Source organism: Lepidochelys kempii, chromosome 8, assembly GCF_965140285.1.
Source record: "Lepidochelys kempii isolate rLepKem1 chromosome 8, rLepKem1.hap1, whole genome shotgun sequence".
Classification (NCBI taxonomy): domain Eukaryota; kingdom Metazoa; phylum Chordata; order Testudines; family Cheloniidae; genus Lepidochelys; species Lepidochelys kempii.
This window is the reverse complement of record NC_136387.1, coordinates 78,240,939-78,260,080: the sequence shown is the minus strand read 5'-3', so window position 1 is coordinate 78,260,080 and position 19,142 is coordinate 78,240,939. Positions and strand designations below refer to the sequence as shown.

At 40.5% G+C, this 19,142-nt stretch overlaps 1 protein-coding gene across 5 annotated transcripts in view; it reads right to left on the bottom strand.

The window, feature by feature from the left end:
• The window catches only part of COL24A1 (collagen type XXIV alpha 1 chain), a 241,385-nt gene that overhangs the window by 210,473 nt on the left and 11,770 nt on the right, over positions 1–19,142 (bottom strand). For all 5 annotated transcript variants that reach the window (XR_012160423.2, XR_012160422.2, XM_073357181.2 and 2 more), the window contains exons 2-3: positions 14,189–14,253; positions 2,778–4,093 (exon numbers count right to left, since the gene is read on the bottom strand). Coding sequence is in view for 3 of the 5 variants with exons in the window: in XM_073357181.2 (XP_073213282.2) it covers positions 2,778–4,093; positions 14,189–14,253 (1,381 nt within the window). In the remaining 2 variants the exon portion in view is untranslated. The remainder of the gene's footprint in view (positions 1–2,777; positions 4,094–14,188; positions 14,254–19,142) is intronic.

Sequence of the window (19,142 nt, the reverse complement as noted above, 5' to 3'; positions counted from 1 at the left end):
AGTATCAAGAATAAATAATAATATGCCCCATGAATATTTCAGTGCTATTTGTGAAAGAACAGATTTGATTTTTCTGACTGACTGAAATCTTGTCATGCAATTTTTGCATTATCCTTTCCAATTCAACACAATCTATTGGTGGTTATAAAATATCCTCATCTTTAAAGACAACAATTAACAACATCTTGATGACAGCCAAGGACTTAATGATATAACTATAGAAATATTGTTACAAAGGGCAAAAACAACAAAATGAAGGCCTGGCATCATATGCAGGGCAAGCAAGCAAGATCACTCATGGATTATCTTTAAATTAGTTTTTTAACACATCGTTTCCCAATTGTCTCTCTAGCCCTTAGCATCTGGATCTTGTTTAAAATAGAAATTGGGCTCTTAGATAGGATTTTTAGTTGCTGATGACTAGTTTTCTGAAAAGATGTCTGCTGAGCTGAGAGAGAATACACACACTAAATTTATGGACATATTCAAACATATTAGAGGCTGTCTGACATATATCAAATAACTTTCCAGTAATAACCACAAACACACAGAGGAGCACTAGTGGAATTATCTACTCCATGCTATGGTTTCTGGACCTCAACCAGAAACTCAAATAAGAATCAGCTATCGTATTATTCAAGTTAAGCATGCTGGGAAACATTCTACAGTCAGCCTGCAATCTCACATGAATTAGTTTCTATCTGCATATATTAGGAAGGTGTTTGGATATTGCACATATAAAATAAGACGACAATTAAGTTCACATTAAAGAAATACAAACATGCATTTTCATACATTTCTGAAGTTGCTTATCACAATAATTAATTACATGCATTTTGTGATGGAACTGCAAAGCAAGGGACTGCAACTCCCATCAGCCCCCTCCCCACAGCACTTCCCTTTCTCCTTCCCAGGTAAGGTAGTGACTGGGCTCAGCCTGTAGTGTAGGGCAGCGGTATGGAAACAAGGAGGCAGGGAAGCTGAGGCAGTGACCTGTGGCAAGCAGAGAGTTGGAGAGAAACTGGAGGCAGGAACAGATGCAGAGCCGCATGTGGAACAGGCTGCGAGTGCTGGACATTACCGAGGGTGCAGGTCTGTGTGGACTGAAGGGGAAGCAGCAGCTGGGCGTGGAGACAGTGCGGAGGGGCCTCAATAAGAGACATGAACTGAGCCTGGTTTGGAAAGCTGCAAGCCCCTATTTTCTTGGTATAGAAACTGGACTGGAGAGGGCAATCCCAGCACCAGGCATGAAGAGCCCTGACTCTCAATTGGACTGCCCCCAGGGGCCCACCCAATCAAGAACCACTATTGCTTACTTTGAACTGTAACTGTTTAAGCTTCTGTACCACGGATATTTGCAACCTTTCCCTTTCCCACTAGCCCTAGTAAAATAACCTTTCCCTTGGCCATGTATCTAGGTTGTTACTGGAACCCACCAGGGCTAGCGCCTACAAGGCCAGCTGTTGATGCACCTAGAGAACTTACCTCCCAGTCACAGTACCTCTAACACACTACTGGTGTCCTATTAGAGTTGTCAGTTTTGGTTGGACATATTCCTGGAGGTTTCATCACATGACAATCTTTAAAGATTAATCTTTAATGCCTGGAGGGCTGGCAACCCCATGCTAGGGCAGGGGTTCCTGAACTTGGTTCGTGGCTTGTCCAGGGCAAGCCCCTGGCAGGCTGCGAGATGCTTTGTTTACCTGAGCATCTGCAGGTACGGCCACTCACAGCTCCCAGTGGCTGCAGTTTGCCATTCCCGGCCAATGGGAGCTGCGAGCAGCTGTACCTGGGGACGCTCAGGTAAACAAGGCATCTCGCGGCCCACCAGGGGCTTATCCTGAACAAGTCGTAAACCAAGTTTGGGAACCCCTGCCCTAGGGGCTTGGGCTACAGAGTGGCCTCAATAATTAGAATTTTAATTAATGTCAAAATGCTCTAAATATATGGTTATATTCAGATCCCACAGGAATGGCATTTCTGATTTAGATTTTGTGCTCTGTCTCATGCAAATATTTTCTACCTGAATAAACTGGTTTGTGATCATGTGATTATAACCTCTAAGCATATGTTTACACTGCAATTAAAACCCTGTGGCTGGCCTATGCCAGCTGACTTGGGCTCGTGGGACTTGGACTAAGGGGCTGTTTAACTGTGGTGCAAACACTCAGGCTCAGGCTGGAGCCTGGGATCCAGGACCCTGCAAGATGGGAGGGTCCAGAGCTCAGGCTGCAGCCTGAGCCCAACAGCTACACTGCAACTAGACAGCCCCTTAGCCAAAGTCAGCTGGCATGGGCCAGCCATAGGTGTCTAACTGCAGTGTAGACATACCCTAAGAGTGCTGCTCATCTGAGAATCTTATATCATTCTGATAATAAATTCATTTATTTTCTTTGGTTCATTTTATCCATTCTTGTCATGCTTTAGTCTTAACACTTATGTACTGTATGCATTAACCCTATAATTTTATTAAGTAGCTATTTATATCTAGTGCAATTATAAATATGTTGCTGCATTTCAAATAAAAAAGGCAACATATCTGGTTTGTTTATCATTTTACCAGAATTGAGTGTCTTCGTACTCTGTCAGTGTATAAAAAAATACATTTATGCCAAAATTACATTCTGGACAGCACATCTTATGGCAACCATACATTTATACAGTACATTAAGAAGTTTCTGTCTCAGTTTTGACATACTTTTCAGGGCTTATTTCAGACCCTTCTGTTAAATGTGTGTTGCTGTAGTATATTAATGTTTATAATAAAGACAACTTACTGGAGGTCCAGTTTCTCCTTTTGGCCCTCTTGAATTCTCCATTTCAAATACTTTGTTAAGATCTTCATACTCATAATTGTAACTTTCAACATCAATTTCATAACCGTTTTCTGCAGCATAAGTCTCATCAGCATCAAATGCACCTTCCTCCCATGGATTGAGCTGATTATCCAAAGACAGGTCTACAGTAGCCCTGTATAGTGTTGTGTTTAAGATTTGCTGAATTTCCAGGGGTTCATCTAAAAGCTGCTTGGCCTTTACCTGTGTTTTCATATCTTTGATCTTACTCTGTTTTACAGAAGAAATGAGGGGGAGCTCACTTTTTCCACCTGCATCTTCTGTAGCATTATCTGAATTATTTTGAGGTGATCCCAGTTTTTTTTTGCTGCCATTCCTCTTTTTGCTCAAGCCCTGTTGATGAATTGACAGACTAAAGTTTTCCTGGACACTTGCTTCAGGTCTAATTGTTGTGGACTGAGGTTCAGATTTTGCAAGCTCTGATGGAGTAACAGTTCTTAACGCCAAGGATTCTGGTAGGGTATGGATTGGTGCAGTGTTGTTAATAGGAAGGTTTAATGCTTCTTTCTGTGTATAAAATGATTTATGTTCAGATTGGGTGTTGTCACCAAACTGTCTCCTTGGAAAGTGTACAGACACCCCAGCTGATGTGTCGGGAGGTGCTGGCAAAGATCGGTATGTTTCAGCTTGGCGACATTGCTGTTTTACGTATTTACAATAGTTTGCAGAGGCTTGTGCAGAGGGGATAATATCCAGTTGACATATTACTCCTTCAAAGCTGACAGACTGAGAGTTCATCCGTCCTAAGGTAAACAAACCATCCAAATCAAATATCTGTACTTTAGAAAGTGTTTCCCTGCTGTAATATTTCTTTCCACACTCAGCAAACATTGAGACTGTCTTGTCTCTAATGTCAATAGCAAATGAATGCCATTGTTCATCATGAATACTGTAATCAAAATATACAGACTGCTTCCCTCCAATATATACCACTACCTTCTTTGGTAGCAACTGTACACCAAACTGCAGTCTGTTTTTGTCCCTAATACTGAAAAGAAAAGCATTGTTTACTCTATAAGAGTGTAGCCCAATCAACAATGTGAACTGATTCACTAGACTTGATGGTATGACTTGAGTGATAGGGGATTCAATGTGTGCATCTCTGGTTAAAACAACGCCTGATGCTGTTAAGCGAACCCCCTGAGGTAACGGAACAGATGACAAGGGCATTGTAGACACTGCTGATGGATGTTGTATGTCTTTCCCACCAAGGCCTAACTGATGAAGAACATCTATGCCTGCAAAAGAAACAAAAAGGGGGGGGGGGGATGTATTATTGTTTTATTTCATTCATATGTTCATAAATTGATATATATGCATATATAGCATGTAGACACACACACACACACACACCCTAATATCAATACCAGCATCTGAATAAAATTATACTTCACAGAATGAATGTACTGTATACTATTAGGTCACTAAATCCCAAAGGAAGATGCATCAGTCAGTGATATAAATGGAGAGCAGAAACCTGACTAAAGTCAGCTAAACTGATGAACAAAACAATCCCCAACTTGTCTTTTAAAAACTAAGACCCAGCTTGTCTTCTCACTTGGTTCACCCACAGGAGGTGCTATGAGGGGAGGAATCTATGTGATGATTCCTTCATAGAGACACCCTCCCCACCCCATGCACAATATCATCCTATGGGGGAGGGGAGTTGCCCTCTCCACAAAAGTCCCACTCCCAAATTTGACAGGAATTGAGGCAGAGAGTACCCTTGCTTCCACTTTGGTTCTGGCCTCCTACACTCCCCTGGCTTTGTGATAGAATGGCCCCACTGCAGGCATTTTGCCAAGGACTCACCCAAGACATAACTCCTGCTGCTGTATAACATGGAGATTGAGAACTGTCCATGTAAATTTATTCCCAGTACTACAGTGGGATTACAACTTGGTGAGAACACCCTCATAGCACTCTACACTCCAATAAGCTCCCAAAACTTAAAACATGGAGCAGCTAATTTACAAAATGGAACAATTCCAAACTCCTGTCCTCTCTCCGTTTTCCAATAGACTGAAAGCAGAATCCCCACTTCCTCTAAATTCACATGCTCACTACCAATCTGCCACTTTCAAGATGGCAAAAGGTCATGTATTACTTACATACCACCACAGCACCTAACTTTTAAATACTTATTTTAAATTAGACAAAACATGCTGCACTTTTTTCTGTTAACCACCCATGCTACAATGCTTTACCCTGTGGCATAAATAGCATTATTGAAAACACAAGGTAGAATTTTGTTTAAAGAGGGACAACCAGCATATTAGCACAGCAACAGCTCACCAAGTACCATAAGGGAACCTCAGGTTAGGCAGAGAGGTAAGCCTGACAGCAGAGATATTGAGTGTATTGTGGATATGCTGCATTTGGTACATGAGGAGGAGAGCTGCTGCCATTCCATCAAGGTGCCCCATTCACCACCCACCACGCAGTAATGAGTCTGGCTTCGAACGAATGGGATAGCCATCAGTTGCAGATATCTGTGCCACGGGACAGTCAGAGGAAGAGGAAAATGAAGATTTCCCCAGAGGAACAAAAGGTGGTGTCTTAATTACAACATGTTTGTATTCCTCTTCCTCTGCTGAGTTTACTCGTAAAGAGCATAGATGAGGTAAGCCGTGGAGAAGCTGTCTGACCATGCAAAAGAGGAATAGGCCAGGTAAGGGAGGGGAATCAGCAGGACAAAAGTGCCAGTGCTCTCCATCTTTTGGCTCTTGGGCTAAAAAGTCCCCATCCTGCCCCCATCCTTTCTGTTAATCAAGAGGCTGCAGCTATACAGAAATGATTTAAACTAAGATTGCATTCTAGTGGAATAGAGAAAAATGTTGTAATACATTAACATATAGCACTCACGAGATTGCTGCTACAACTGTGTGGGTCACTTCAGAAGAATCCTTGCAGTACAGTGTAGTTTTGGCTCTGAGTGTGAAATAAAAGCCTATTTCCTCCCAGAGGGTGGATATATTCTGATCAATTAATAGAGATGAGAGAATTTGCCTCTAGTTGAATTTGTTTGGTATCCAAATAGCTGGACCAAGCTATTACCCCTGACTGGAGAGAGATTAGCATTTTCCATCGTATTTTGGCAGAGGGTACTTTGTGCTATGTAATTTGTGTTTGTATTATGCAAATAAAGCTGAGGCTTTTTAACTATTAAGTGGTTTAAATGAAATTGGGAGCAGCCAATGGAGGCTAAGGATTTTTGCCAAGGTTAAGGAAGTGGAGGCACAACTACAAATAAAATAAAAAGACAGTAATTGAAACAAATGGATATTCATAATTTTTAGTGGATATTAGATTTCCTTTTCCAGCTCTCCCACTCTCTGTTTACTGAACACATTAGTAGCAAATGTTAAGAATAGACACATCTTGGCTCAGCTTCTATAGAAAATACAAAAAAGCTGAAGATTTCCTTGGAAGCGTTTTAAAAATTGGAACCAAAAGCATAAACCTGAGTGCACTGTACAGCTTGAAAATTAATTACACACCTTGCAGTGGTTCTAGTCCTGTTAGAAAGTTTGCAGTAGTGCCAAGATTGTACTGGCAGGTAGCCAGCACAGACAGGGGCAAGCAAAAGCACATCTTCGGAGAAAATCATAGATACCTGCCAATTTCTCAGGATGCCACAAAGTAATTAATTTATCCAGGCTGTATTTTAATCCATCATAAACTAATAGCAAATACTTGCTATGCAACTGCCAAATTTAATGCATGGGGTAATGAAAAATCATGATTTGCCACAGGCTAGATTCTGTTTAGTCATGACATGTGTGCACAGGGGGAAGAAGTATTTGCATTGCTCTAGCAAAGACCAGGTAAAATTACAGCCTCTATGCTCTGGGGAGTGCAGGTGCTCCCCTGGGGAAATGACACCCCAAAGGAGGCAGCTGCCATGGCTCTGTCCCCTCTACGCACTGGCCAGCTGAGGTGGTTGGCTGCACAGGATGGAACAAATTGCACCCCACAAAAGGTTTGGTGCTACCCCCAGGGGCAGTGTCCCCCTAATTCCAGGCTGGGCCTAAATGTCACATTTAAACTCTATAAACACCTTACGTTTGTGATGGATTGTGTTTGTGTTTGCAAAACGACATGCGTAAGCATGGACTTTGTCAGAAGGATTATGAGTTGAAGGATAAATCAAAGATGGCTCAAACAAACTGGGCTATTAATAATTTTTTTTTAAATCATTGTACATTAAAAATACTGTACCTCCCTCTGAAGTAATAACAAAACTGCCCAAAGTCAGGCAGTTCAAATGTAAAGATTACATGGATGGACTTAATACAATCCTATTGCCTTTAGAAATACAGTACAGGAAGAAGGCCCTCAATAACCTAGCTAAGAGTTTCCCTCTTAAAAATGCATCAGCACAATATTATCACAGAGCTTGATTGTGTCAGTTACACTGAGCCCAGAGAAAGGGGCAGCAGTGATGTCAGGTGCCACACTGCCCTAGGGGAACACTAGGAGGCATTGTGCTTCAAAGAGCCAGACTGTCACCCAGAGCTTAGAGGCTACTTGTCTGCTGCCACACTCCTTAGTTGGGTGCAGTATACTCCCTCCAATGCAGCCAGCCTCCTCCATTGGCCAGTGCGTGTGGTGTTTGGCCTGGGGAGGGAAAAATGAAGCTCTGGCCCTGGCTTCTTTAGGGTACTGTGCACCACCAAAGGAATAGGTCCAGAGTGCAGGGATTACAATTCTTTCTGGCCCTTGCATGGGCTGTGGAAGGGGGACCACAGCTCCTTATGCTGCCCGCATCCCACTATTGTGCACCCATCTAAGAACCAGGCAGAATCTGGCCCATAATGGTTGACTAGATAGCTCAGAGGATTTGTAATAGGATATAGACCCTTTCATCCCCAGATCAATGACCAAAAGTTACTACTTCATGATGGCTATTCAATGGCCTGTGGGAATGAGTTTTGTGGTCTTAACAGTTCAGTACATGTGCCCAAATCACAAAAATCATCACTACAACTGGAACCTAGCAGGTGAAGAACTGAAGGGCCATGGACTCTGAGCTGCACTCCCACCTCTAGAGGTTAACCTTCTCGATAGTTGTTGTGATACATTGTAGGGGAGGTAGTATAGGAAGACTACTTGATGAATGAATCAAAGATTTCAGTTTACTGAGCTTTAAAAGAAATTATGAATAAACAAGTTAATGAGCAGCAGTCATTTTGTACATTAAATGGAGAACTGTCTAAGATGGCAAGCATCCTGTGACTGCAAAACTCCAAGTTAAATATCCTTATCCATCAACATGAGTACTGTAACCTTGCAGTGTTTTTATCCTTATGATTCTAAAATAATTAATATTCACTTTCATTTCATGGCATTTTTGTTAATAAACTGTATGGGTGGAAATGTCACTGGTGAATCTGGTTGTCATTTAAGGAAGTGAGAAGAGTAAACATGGATATCACAGCAGAGGTGAGCTAAAAGGCGGACTGTTTGCTGAGACACTTGAAATCTGCAGCACACAAACTTTCTAAAGTCAGCGTGAGTGGGAGTGAAAGTCATGTTAGTATCTGTGTCAACAACCCCCTAGAGAAATTGTGCTCAATTCTTGGTTCCTCATTCTGTTTATTTTGAAAATTACCTGATGCCCCAAGAGTTCTTAGAGGCTATTCTCTTAGTTTGCTGAGACACAAAAGCAGGGTAAATTTAGTTTTTATTGTTCCAAAGAATGGAAAAAAGAATCTCTCTAATTCCATCATAAAAGAATAATGGAAAAAGGAAAAGAACCAAAGATCCTCATGAAAAAGAAAGGATAAATGCTTTTTACACCCGCAATATACTAGTTTCCTCCGAACAAGTAGCAGCTCAGGAGAGGGCTAAACACAAAGCAAATGCAGAATGAAAAAATGACACAAAAGATTAAGTAGCAACAAATCACCCCAACTATACTTCTATACTTGCACTGTCTATGTCCTACTATGCAGCTACAAACTCTGTTTCTGGATATTTGATTTCTGGTCAGGTGTGTGGTCCCTTTTGAATACATTCAGTTTGGTTTTAGCTTTCAAAATTCATCATTGGTTTTAGGAACACGTAATCCTCTGAACTCTTTCCCCATTATGAAAGCCATTATTTTTCTATACCCATTAAAGGTCAGTTGTTTTCCCTTATGTATGTCTGCACATCATCTGTCTTCACCTACTCTTTTACCCAATAAATAAGAGCATATTTGTCACACACATTGCTATGGCTCATCTTGTTAAAACTATTTGTTTTAGCTTTTGCAGCCTGATGCTTTTTCTCCTTCTCCCCCTAATGCCCTGCAAAATTCATGCAGTTGTTCCATCACTGGGAGTATGGGGGGAGGAGGGGTGGAATAAACTTTGGCTCTGTCTCTTCCCTATCCACCAATAGTAGTGAAGACCACTGAAAAACCAACAGCTCCCCCCACCTGCCAGTTGTTGCCCACTGAAAACTGCAAAATTTAAAGTTTTTTGTGTTTTTCAACTAAAACCTCAAAAAATTGCCAAAAATGGATATTAACGTGTCAAAATGGAAACAACCATCAAAAAGCCATTTTCCACTGAAAAATACATTGCCAGAAAATTTTCAGCCGGCTCTAGGCACCACACTGGGAGTCAGGTGATCTGGATGCCCAGTTCACCAGCAGATATATAATCATAACAGCCACAAATAATGACAGCACAAGAGCCTGAAACTGTAGTGTTGTGTGGCAACAGGGACATATGTAACACTGTCAGGATACAGCACCCTGATTGTTTTATGGCTCTGCATTTCCATCCAATCTTCAGGAGTGCTGGCACATTTTGTATAGTGGGAGTGCTCAGAGCCATTGAACCAAACTGTAAAGCCTGGGTATGATGAAACCACCTTAAGACAGGGGGTGTGGCAGCACCCCCAGTACCCTTAGTTCCAACACCTGTGCCTATCTCATCTCTTTTTGCTATCCTTGCCACTCGTGGCAACTGTGAGGATGAGCTACTTGGGCTGTCCTTCCCACTTCAGCCCTCCTAAGGTGTACCCTTCTAGCTGTTTGGCTCTACTCTGCAGTGAGTAAGTGTGACTGGCCAGCTCAACATCACTGTGCAAGTCCAGTTGCTACACACTCCCTATGCTGCGGCAGGTTTTAGTTAACATGGGGAGCACTCCTCTGACTGATGCTTGAGACCTAGCGGAATAAGTAGAGCAGTGAGTACCAATTAGACCTGTGGGCTGTGCATGCAGAATTCCCCAGACTGACTTGTGGCTTAGGCCCCATACAGACAAGGACATTTACACAATGCATTGCTTCTCAAGCAATGTGTGCATAGCTGCCTTGTACGAACAAGAGAGGAGGCAATGCATATTAATTACTCCACCCAGCAACATAATGTTTGGCAGAATAACTACCAATATAACCTCTCCTTTCAACATATAAGTCAGAAACCAAGTACCAAGATATTCTTAATGGGTGGCATCTGAATCTTTGGCAAACTCCCTAGATAACTCTGTGAACAGCTTAGTACTGTCTCTGGATCTGCTATGTAGTTCGACAGAGGGATAGGCTGCTTGACCTGTCTGTCTTTTTGCTGCTTCTTTCTTTGAATTTCTTTTGATTCTGAGAAATCTAAGCAATTTTCTCTTTCACAATATGGTTCCTCACACATCATTCTGCAATCTATCATACATTTCAGCCACTTCTTAAAGAGAGATTTTTAGGAACTGAAATTTTGCAGGCATGGGTATCTCAATATGTCCTGATGCTTTTTCTTATTTAAAATACCCACATACGCTTTAAAGCAGAAAACTTTTATAAATCAGTTGCTTTGTATGTATAACTACTTTTTATAGCCTTTTATATTACTATCTCAAAGAATCACATGGTAGGCAAAATTCATGCTTGTGCAGGCTGCCATCGCACAGCCCTACATATTAATTTGGTCCCAATTAAGCCCTTAATATAGATTCATAGATACTAAGGTCAGAAGGGACCAAATATAGGACTTAAATAAAACTGAAGTGTAGCATAGGACATCTGCTTTAGGGGAGATTTTCATTTAAGGAAATTTCCCATTGAGTTACATGGAACTGATATCAGCTACAAAGGGGCTAATGTCTACAACAGTGCAATGACAGCTGTAGCAAGATTTCTTCATGAAACATGTTATAAAAACAAAAGGAGTATTTGTGGCACCTTAGAGACTAACAGATTTATTTGAGCATAAGCTTTCGTGAGCTACAGCTCACTTCATCAAGAAATTCAAAAAGAAGAATGTTACATTTGTTACCTAAGCCAAGGGAAGAATGGGCTTCAGAACTAAGGATTAGGCTCTGAGTAAGAGGTCACAATAAACTTCAGCAGAAGAACAGTAATGTTCTTGTTGTGCCCAAGTAATGATGTTTTTCTGCAAACTTCCATATATTTGATGGGTTAAGTTACAACTTTCACTATCTTTCAATGCAATTTGGGGGGTTCTTTTCACTTTGCAGTGTGCGCTTAACAATTAATTCTATTAGAATGGTGTCCCCAGCCTCTGCTTGCCAGAAGCTGGGAATGGGCGCCAGGGGATGGATCACGTGATGTGTACCTGTTCTGTTCATTCCCTCTGGGGCACCTGGCATTGGCCACTGTCAGAAGACAGGATACTGGGCTAGATGGATCTTTGGTCTGACCCAGTATGGCCATTTTTATGTTCATGTCCATAGAGGGGCAAACAAACACCTTTGAAAGTTCATTTGCTTATGTGGATGTGAAATACACAGAACATTTTCTTCTTGATGCATCAGAAATGGCTCCTCTTATCTGCTTTTTCCTCTAACCGGGGAGCATGCAGCTGGGGTAGAAAATCACATGATTCCAAATCACGCTGCCGCTGCTGAATATTTATTTTATCTACATAGACTTCTAAGAAGAGGTGTGCATCCTAAGCTCTAGGCATCCTTGGCAATCATTTTAAACCCACCAATATAAACATAAAACCTGCAGCAATCTCCACTGTACACAGCAGTAATTAGATAGTACTTACAGCAAAGTAAAGGTGCAAAAACTAACTAATGATAGCTCCTCAGCAAAATCCCCTTCCCCAAATCCCTTTTAGAAGGCAAGCTTTTCAGTGTGCCCTAGGAATTAACAAGTGGGAAGCAAGTTCCAAAGCCAAAAGGTTCTCAAATACTGCGATGAGAGGGCTACAGAAGTGGATAAACGGCAAGATAAAATGCCCTGCCAAAAACTCCCTCCCTGATGCTCAAAGAGTGTCAGCTTGAGTGCTTCCACCGATCTCAGCTGTGGCAGTGTGGCACAGAGACAAGCAGTCTGGGAAGTATGCAGGTGCAAGGCCAGTTAGGGTTTTATAGGCAGACCACAAAGCAAGGGTGTAACATGCTCCTGCTGAGATACCTGCTAAGCATGAAGCACACTCTGTATCTACCACCTTCAGTTCCTGCATGGATTTAAGACCTAGCCCAAAGGTTGAAAAGTTTAAAAATTAACAGTTAAGGGAACCAGACAACTCCCAACCACAAAATAATCTTTCCCAGGCAAAGCAGCCCTAAAACTCCTCAGGCAGCGAGTGCAGGATTTCCCCTTCATTGTGGAATTTCTGGGTAGTGTAGAGCTGCAATAGTAGCTTCTACACGAGTCCCCTCCTGGTACAAGGAGCATAGACAGGGCATTCCTTTACCTAACAAGCCCCAGCTGATAGAGCAGCCACCCAGGGTATCAGACTGCTTATATGAAACACAGCAGTCATGACACTTTTCTATTTTATGCAGAAGACCAACCCTGTGCCTCCCGAACTGAAGGACAGCAGAGGGCACATTTGCACCTCTTAATGGTAGGAGCACGGTTCTGCTATAGCTGAGGATCTAGTCCTGTAACTTTAAAACTCCTTTTCTGATATTTTGCCAATCTTCCCAGAAAATTTCCTCCTGGGGATGACATGTGGCATGTGAAATTTTGGGGGAACTTGTTATCTTTTGGAGAAGTTTGGAGTGGTTGGTTGAAAACTGGATATATAATGGGAAGTTAGCTTCATCCTTAACTATATAGCAGCTACCATCACTCCATAATGTCAAGCCCATCACTGGTATCTCTTACCATTTCTGCTGCTTCAGGAAAAGTGGAAGCTGACTCCTTAAATCCACCCACCTTCCTACCCTGTTCCTGCGGTGGCCCCTAATGTAGCTGGCCATCAGAGCAGTCCATGTACATATACGGCTGTAGGCTCAGCCTGCAAGGCCAAACTTTCTTTCTCTTCCATTGCAGAACTTGGCTCAATGAGAGTGGCACCAGGAAATTAGCAACATCCCAGGCAGCATATAGCATGCTCTGAATGGGAGAATAGGGAGGCAGCCTTGCCAAGGCAGATGAAGAGAGCAGGGGAGACATAAACAAGTAGTGGAGGAAAAAATTAAGAGCAAGAAAGGAAAAGAAGCAACATACTGGAACAAAAACCACAAGACTAAGAAGAAAACAAGAACAGAAAAATATTGCAACTGACAGGTAACAATGCAAAGTGATACGTGAGGAGGAGGGTACTCAGCTGCTGATTCATCACCACAGACTCAAGCACAATATAATCAGGAATCAGTCCTTTTCTTTAAAACATATTCCAGTTGTTTGGTTTGGTTCTCTTTGTGGTGAGTCTAGTCACCAGCCAAAAGTGAACATTTATTTCAAAGGTGAAGTCATTTTGTGTGTCGCTTAGACAGTGAAGGGCAATTTACATGACAGGCACTCAATGCTATCCATGACCCATTACTGGCAGCCAAAAATTACCATCCTGACACATTAACTTTCATCAATTTAGGATGCATGTTCTTCAGCTGTCTCTGACGTAACCCTTCACATCTGGCAGTGCCAGGATACCAAGCAGACAAAAACAAAACACCACCCTATTTCCTAACCAACATCTGTATTTGAATACAAAAATAAGCTAACATGCAAATTTCACTTTTTGCCTAATAATGCCCATCTAGACTAAGCACTTATTACAGGCCCTTGTTTGCTTGCAAAGTCTTAAGAAGTGCAAAGGTAACTCAGCCACAGTTCACCACCCCCAAGAACACCCACTTACAATGACGACACAATCAAAGCTTTTTCACTGTACAAGACTTCTCTTTTATAAAGACTTTGGTTAAATATGTAAGCAATTTCATAGACAGAAAATCTGAGTTATATTCAAAAGGTCATCTTTTCCAAATGGTTAATTTGAACTTATGATCTCATTGTACTCTATCTGACATTTGGATTAGTAACTTCTGAACAGCTGAATTTAAGGTCATTACTACCAGAAGCCATTTACTTTTTTTCCTCTAGTGGCAGATTATTCAAATACTCTGTTATAAGGAAGTCTTCTCACCTTGTGCTGGCATTTGTGCGGCACCCACAGCTACGCATATCGCAAGAAAAAGGAGGAGGGTTTTCCTAAAAGAAAAAAGAACTTTAAAATGTGGAAAAAATCTTAACCAATCAACAGTTTAAAACTCCCTGGGATTTAGAAGGCCTGAATCAAAGCCAGTTGAAGTCAGCAAAAAGACTCTTAGTGACTTCACTTAGTTATGGATCAGAGACACAGTACCCTCAGATTGTAGAACTTTCCACTGATGCTAATAGGAAGTTTCACGCAAGGCTCAAGGATAATATATGTCCTCATGCTTCAACCAACACATACCCAGTAGACACATTCTACATTGATTCCTATTCACAAGACAACTATATTCATTTTGAAATTATTTTATTTTGTTGTATCTGTTTCATATTTAGAGGCTGTTATATATTAAACTACTTTCTAGAAAAATACTATTGTAATGAAAATATAAGACATGACAATTTGTTACACACGATGATCATTGTGCATTGTACCCATTACCAATTTTATCACATATTCTATCAGTTTATCCAGAAATGAAAATGGTATGTAGTAACTAATAATTTTGTAAGTCTTGTACTTTCTTCTTTTCTACTTTTGCGTGACCAAGATCCCAGTTATAACTGCTAGTGTTTCCCAGGAAGCAGTGTATCATGCTCTCCTAGGGGTATAAAAATCACAGAACATCTTTGGAATAAAACTCCATGCTCAGAGGGACACACCTGTATTCGCAGGTGACCCATGAGCATAGATAGCAACAAAAATAGATCAAGATAATGAGTCTAGGTTTTTTAACAAGAATCCATTAACACTGAATCTGTGTAATACAGAAGGAAAATCAACTGTGACAATGACATTTTACAATTTCCGTTAATTTTTACTCTTGATTTTATTGCATTACATTTCTTTCTTAAATCCTGCTAATTTTCGTGGATATTCCAAAGTGAAAGAACCAGACTTAGAAATAATCTAACAACAGTGGCAGCTCTTATTTATATAGTATTAGATAAGAACCGTCCCTACCAGAGAATATCAGTTATTCAAACATTTCACATTATTGGATATATGGACCCAATTCTGCAAACATTTACTACCACAGTGGTTACCACTGCGAATAGCCACATTGGCTTCAATGGGACTACTCATGGTAGTAAACACTAGATCCAATAGTATGTGTTTGCAGGATGAGGCTCTATATTGCTGTAGCAGCTGAATTCAAGGGGAAAAAAACATTTTAGAGCTACAAGTCTTAACTAAACACCTGTAGTTCAATGGAACTCAATTTCATCAGACTATTGCTCAAGTTATGTAAGTCAAGGTCAAGTACAGGATAAACAACCCATTCAAATAGCACCTGCAAACAGGCTGCCTATGGCTAAAGTTCAAACAAAAGGCCTTCTTCCTCTCAGCGTTCATTAAAGGGTCACCTTAGGCCCAAAATTTGTACAAATAAAAGTTTTTACAAGAGTTGAGGAGAAATGGTTCTAGGATTCTGTAAAAATTCCCGTGTAAACAGTATCTTGTTTGGATTTAAACATTCCTTTAGAATGTTTGTAATTCAAATACATTAGCAACATGCTAGCGAAGGAGAATCGAAGTGAAAGACTATTTCTATTGTCCAAACTGTGAGTGAAATGAAACGAAAACAAATACAAAGTGAAAAGTAAGTTAGATGACTGACATACTACTAGTAATGGAGGTAAAGCCAATGTTTTATTTAAATATAGCAGACTAATTCTCTCACTTATACAGGTTTATAGTGATGTAAATCCATTGGCTTAAAAGGAGTTGCTCCTAACTAATACCAGTGGAAGAGAAGACTCTGGTTTTGAAAACTCCAGTGTCCCTTCCAGCAAACGGGATACTTGCAGCAAGCATTCACCAATAAATAGCTTTATTCAGACAAATTTTGTTCACATTATCCCACTATCAGCTCTGCCCATATCCACACAGCAGTGATTCTCAAGAGCTCATCCTTCTAATATAGTCCTTCCTGAAGACACAAATTTTCACTGCAGCTGAAACCACTCTGTCTGAGTCCCCTGGCAACTGACGTTCTGAAGACAAACACCTGTGGTAGATGCTATGAGGCAGGAGGGCGTTTTATAGACCCAACAAGTAGAATTCGTCAAAGGTGTTTTGTCTTTAAAAGTCTTTAAAAATACTCCAAGTGGTAACATCTTTGTTGTTCTTTTTTGGCTGACTGAGCAAGTGACACTGACATCACCCAGGAACCACCCTCTCTACCATTACTGATATATTAGGCTAAATATTCTATCAACTGTATAATATTTCAGATGCTTAGAAAAAGATAGCACTATTTACAAAATGAAACTAGGTATAGCTACACGGCTAGGATATGCCATCATGATGCAATCTGTCACAAATCAAAGGAAAGTTTTCACTGTATAAGGCTTGCACAGAGTTCTTAAGAAGGTTAGCCCCAAATTGTCAAACTAGATAAGTGGCCTTATTTTCAAAGGAAGTCAGGATCTTATTTAGGTATTTTTATATGGATTTACTATAGGTACCTACATTTAGGCACCTACACCATGGAAAAGAGTTCATAGACAAGAAATCTGGGTAACCACAGGTTTGTACCCTTAATTGCTGCCTATAACTAAAAGTATAAATACATGCAGTTTTTTTAAAGAGAGATGCATATATAATAGGTGAGATTTTCAAAGGTGTTCATTGTTGATCTAACTGCTTTCACTGAAATCACTGGAAATTTTACCACTGATTTAAATGGCAGCAGAATAAGGTCAACATTCAAAATCCCACCCTATAAGTGGGAGTCAAAGTGCATATATCTTTATCTATTTCTTTACACACCCATGCAGTACACATTTATATTTTAAAATAGCTATTCAATTTTTTGGCTCTGCTTTTCCTTCTTTCTTTCATGGCTGATGGAATTGCTGCAGTTCTTCTTGCCTTTACAGCAAGAAATGCCTTTTACAAGCATTTTTAGCAGCCATTCACCAGCAAAAACCATTGGCTGACATCTGAAACCCAGGTGATGCAATGGGTTTGCATTTTAGGCTTTCATTTCTGGAATCCAAATCCACATGAATCCAAATCCTAATGTAATGTCACAAGTAAATGTGAGCACATACTAATCCCCATTCACACATATCATACAACTTGCACTGTGTGACTTCATCAGTGAGATGCTCAAAGCTAGAGCAAGAAAGATATTGAAGGTCAGATTTTAGCTGCTGTAACAAACATACCTATATATGGAAGCGTGTATTGTACCTGCCACAGTGTGCATGGCTCAACCTCAACCCATTGTTATTAGTGACTTTCATAAGCACCAAACTGACTCCCAAATGAACAAAAACAAACAAAATAATCCCAAAAATTTCATTAACAGGCAGGGGCAGCCCTACACTAGCTGCCAGCAATTGGTGCCCTAGGCGAACCATGCAATCGGCACCCCCACCCCAAACCCCCAGGGCAGATCTAGGCTGAGGTTTTTGGTAAACTGGGAAACATTTTCCCGCTTTTTTCCTTTTAATGTTTTTAAGCGATTTTTTTTTTAAACAGAGGCTTAATTATTTGGTTTGCCCGTCCATCCGTCTGTCCAACCAATGTTTCTGAGATCAGATATAATAGAGACATGAAATTTTCAGAATAGATTTGTACACAACAGCTAGATGATATTTCAGTCTGATTTCAAATAAAAATGCATTCAAATGTTAATTATAATTTTTATTATTACAAATCCAAAATCGTACATTATGCTATCCTGCTTTAACTGCCATTATCGCCACATCCAATATAGAAAGAAATAAGAAAACTCTTCAATGAACTTTAACCTATGTTTACAAAACACGCCGAATAAAAAACACTCTGTGCTCTTAAAACATGACTTTTCTTGCTTTAAGTTTTGAAAATTCAGTCACTAGTTCTTTTAGATCCAATTTCCCAGGTATTTCATGCTGTATTGACATTGTGGCAAGTCCAACAAGTCTCTCTTGCACCATTGTTGAATGCAGATATGTTTTTATCAATTTTAACTTTGAGAAGCTACGTTCCCCACTAGCTACGGAAACTGGCAAAGTTAAAAGAATGCATAGAGCTATAAAAATGTTTGGAAAACTGAGTTTATTTTCACAAACAAACTTCAGTACTTCTTCAGGAGTGGAATGTTTCTTAAGTCGTCTTGAAAAAGCCTGAAGCTCACTACACAAATCTGTAGCATCAATGTCTTTTGAATTTTCATGAGTCAATGCTGACTCCAGTTTTATACAAAATTCTCTTATCTGTTTTGCTGTTTTCTTTTGCAAGCTGTGGATATCATATAGAAAGCCAAATACTGACTCTAGCTGCTGCATCTGCTGAAATCTTTTGTCAACCGAGTGAATAGCAGTATCAAGGACTGCGAAGTAGAAATTCACTTTGAACCTTTGTTTTGGGTTCTGAATGGGTGTGTCTCATCCTTCATACAAAAACTGCTGTTTCTTTTGCCGAATGCGAACTGGCTCTGATTCAAATTCTGTCGGAAAGTCTATTTCTTCAGCGAGCTCGAGAGAATCTATCAGTGTTCTTTCAAACCCTTCATCACTTCTGAATTCCTCCAGAATATTTTTAGTTTGCTGCAGTTTTTGAATAGCAGAATGTATGTTCAAGTTCTTTTCCTGAAGCTGCTTACTAGCGAGGTTAATCTTAAAAAGGATATCATACCACAAAATGAGTGAAGTCACAAATTTGAACTTGGAAAGGCCATTTGCAAGAGCTTCTGCATATGAACCTGCTGTATTGCCAGATGATCCAGTAAAGGTAGTATCATCAGAAATTTCAGTTAGGGCATCATAAATGTTTCCAAGTTCATAGGGAAGAGGCTTCAAAGCATCAGTACGACTCTCCCATCTTGTCTGACTAAGTAGTTTCACAGTTAGAGAATTCACATGGCGAGTCAGAATCTCCCAACGGCGTG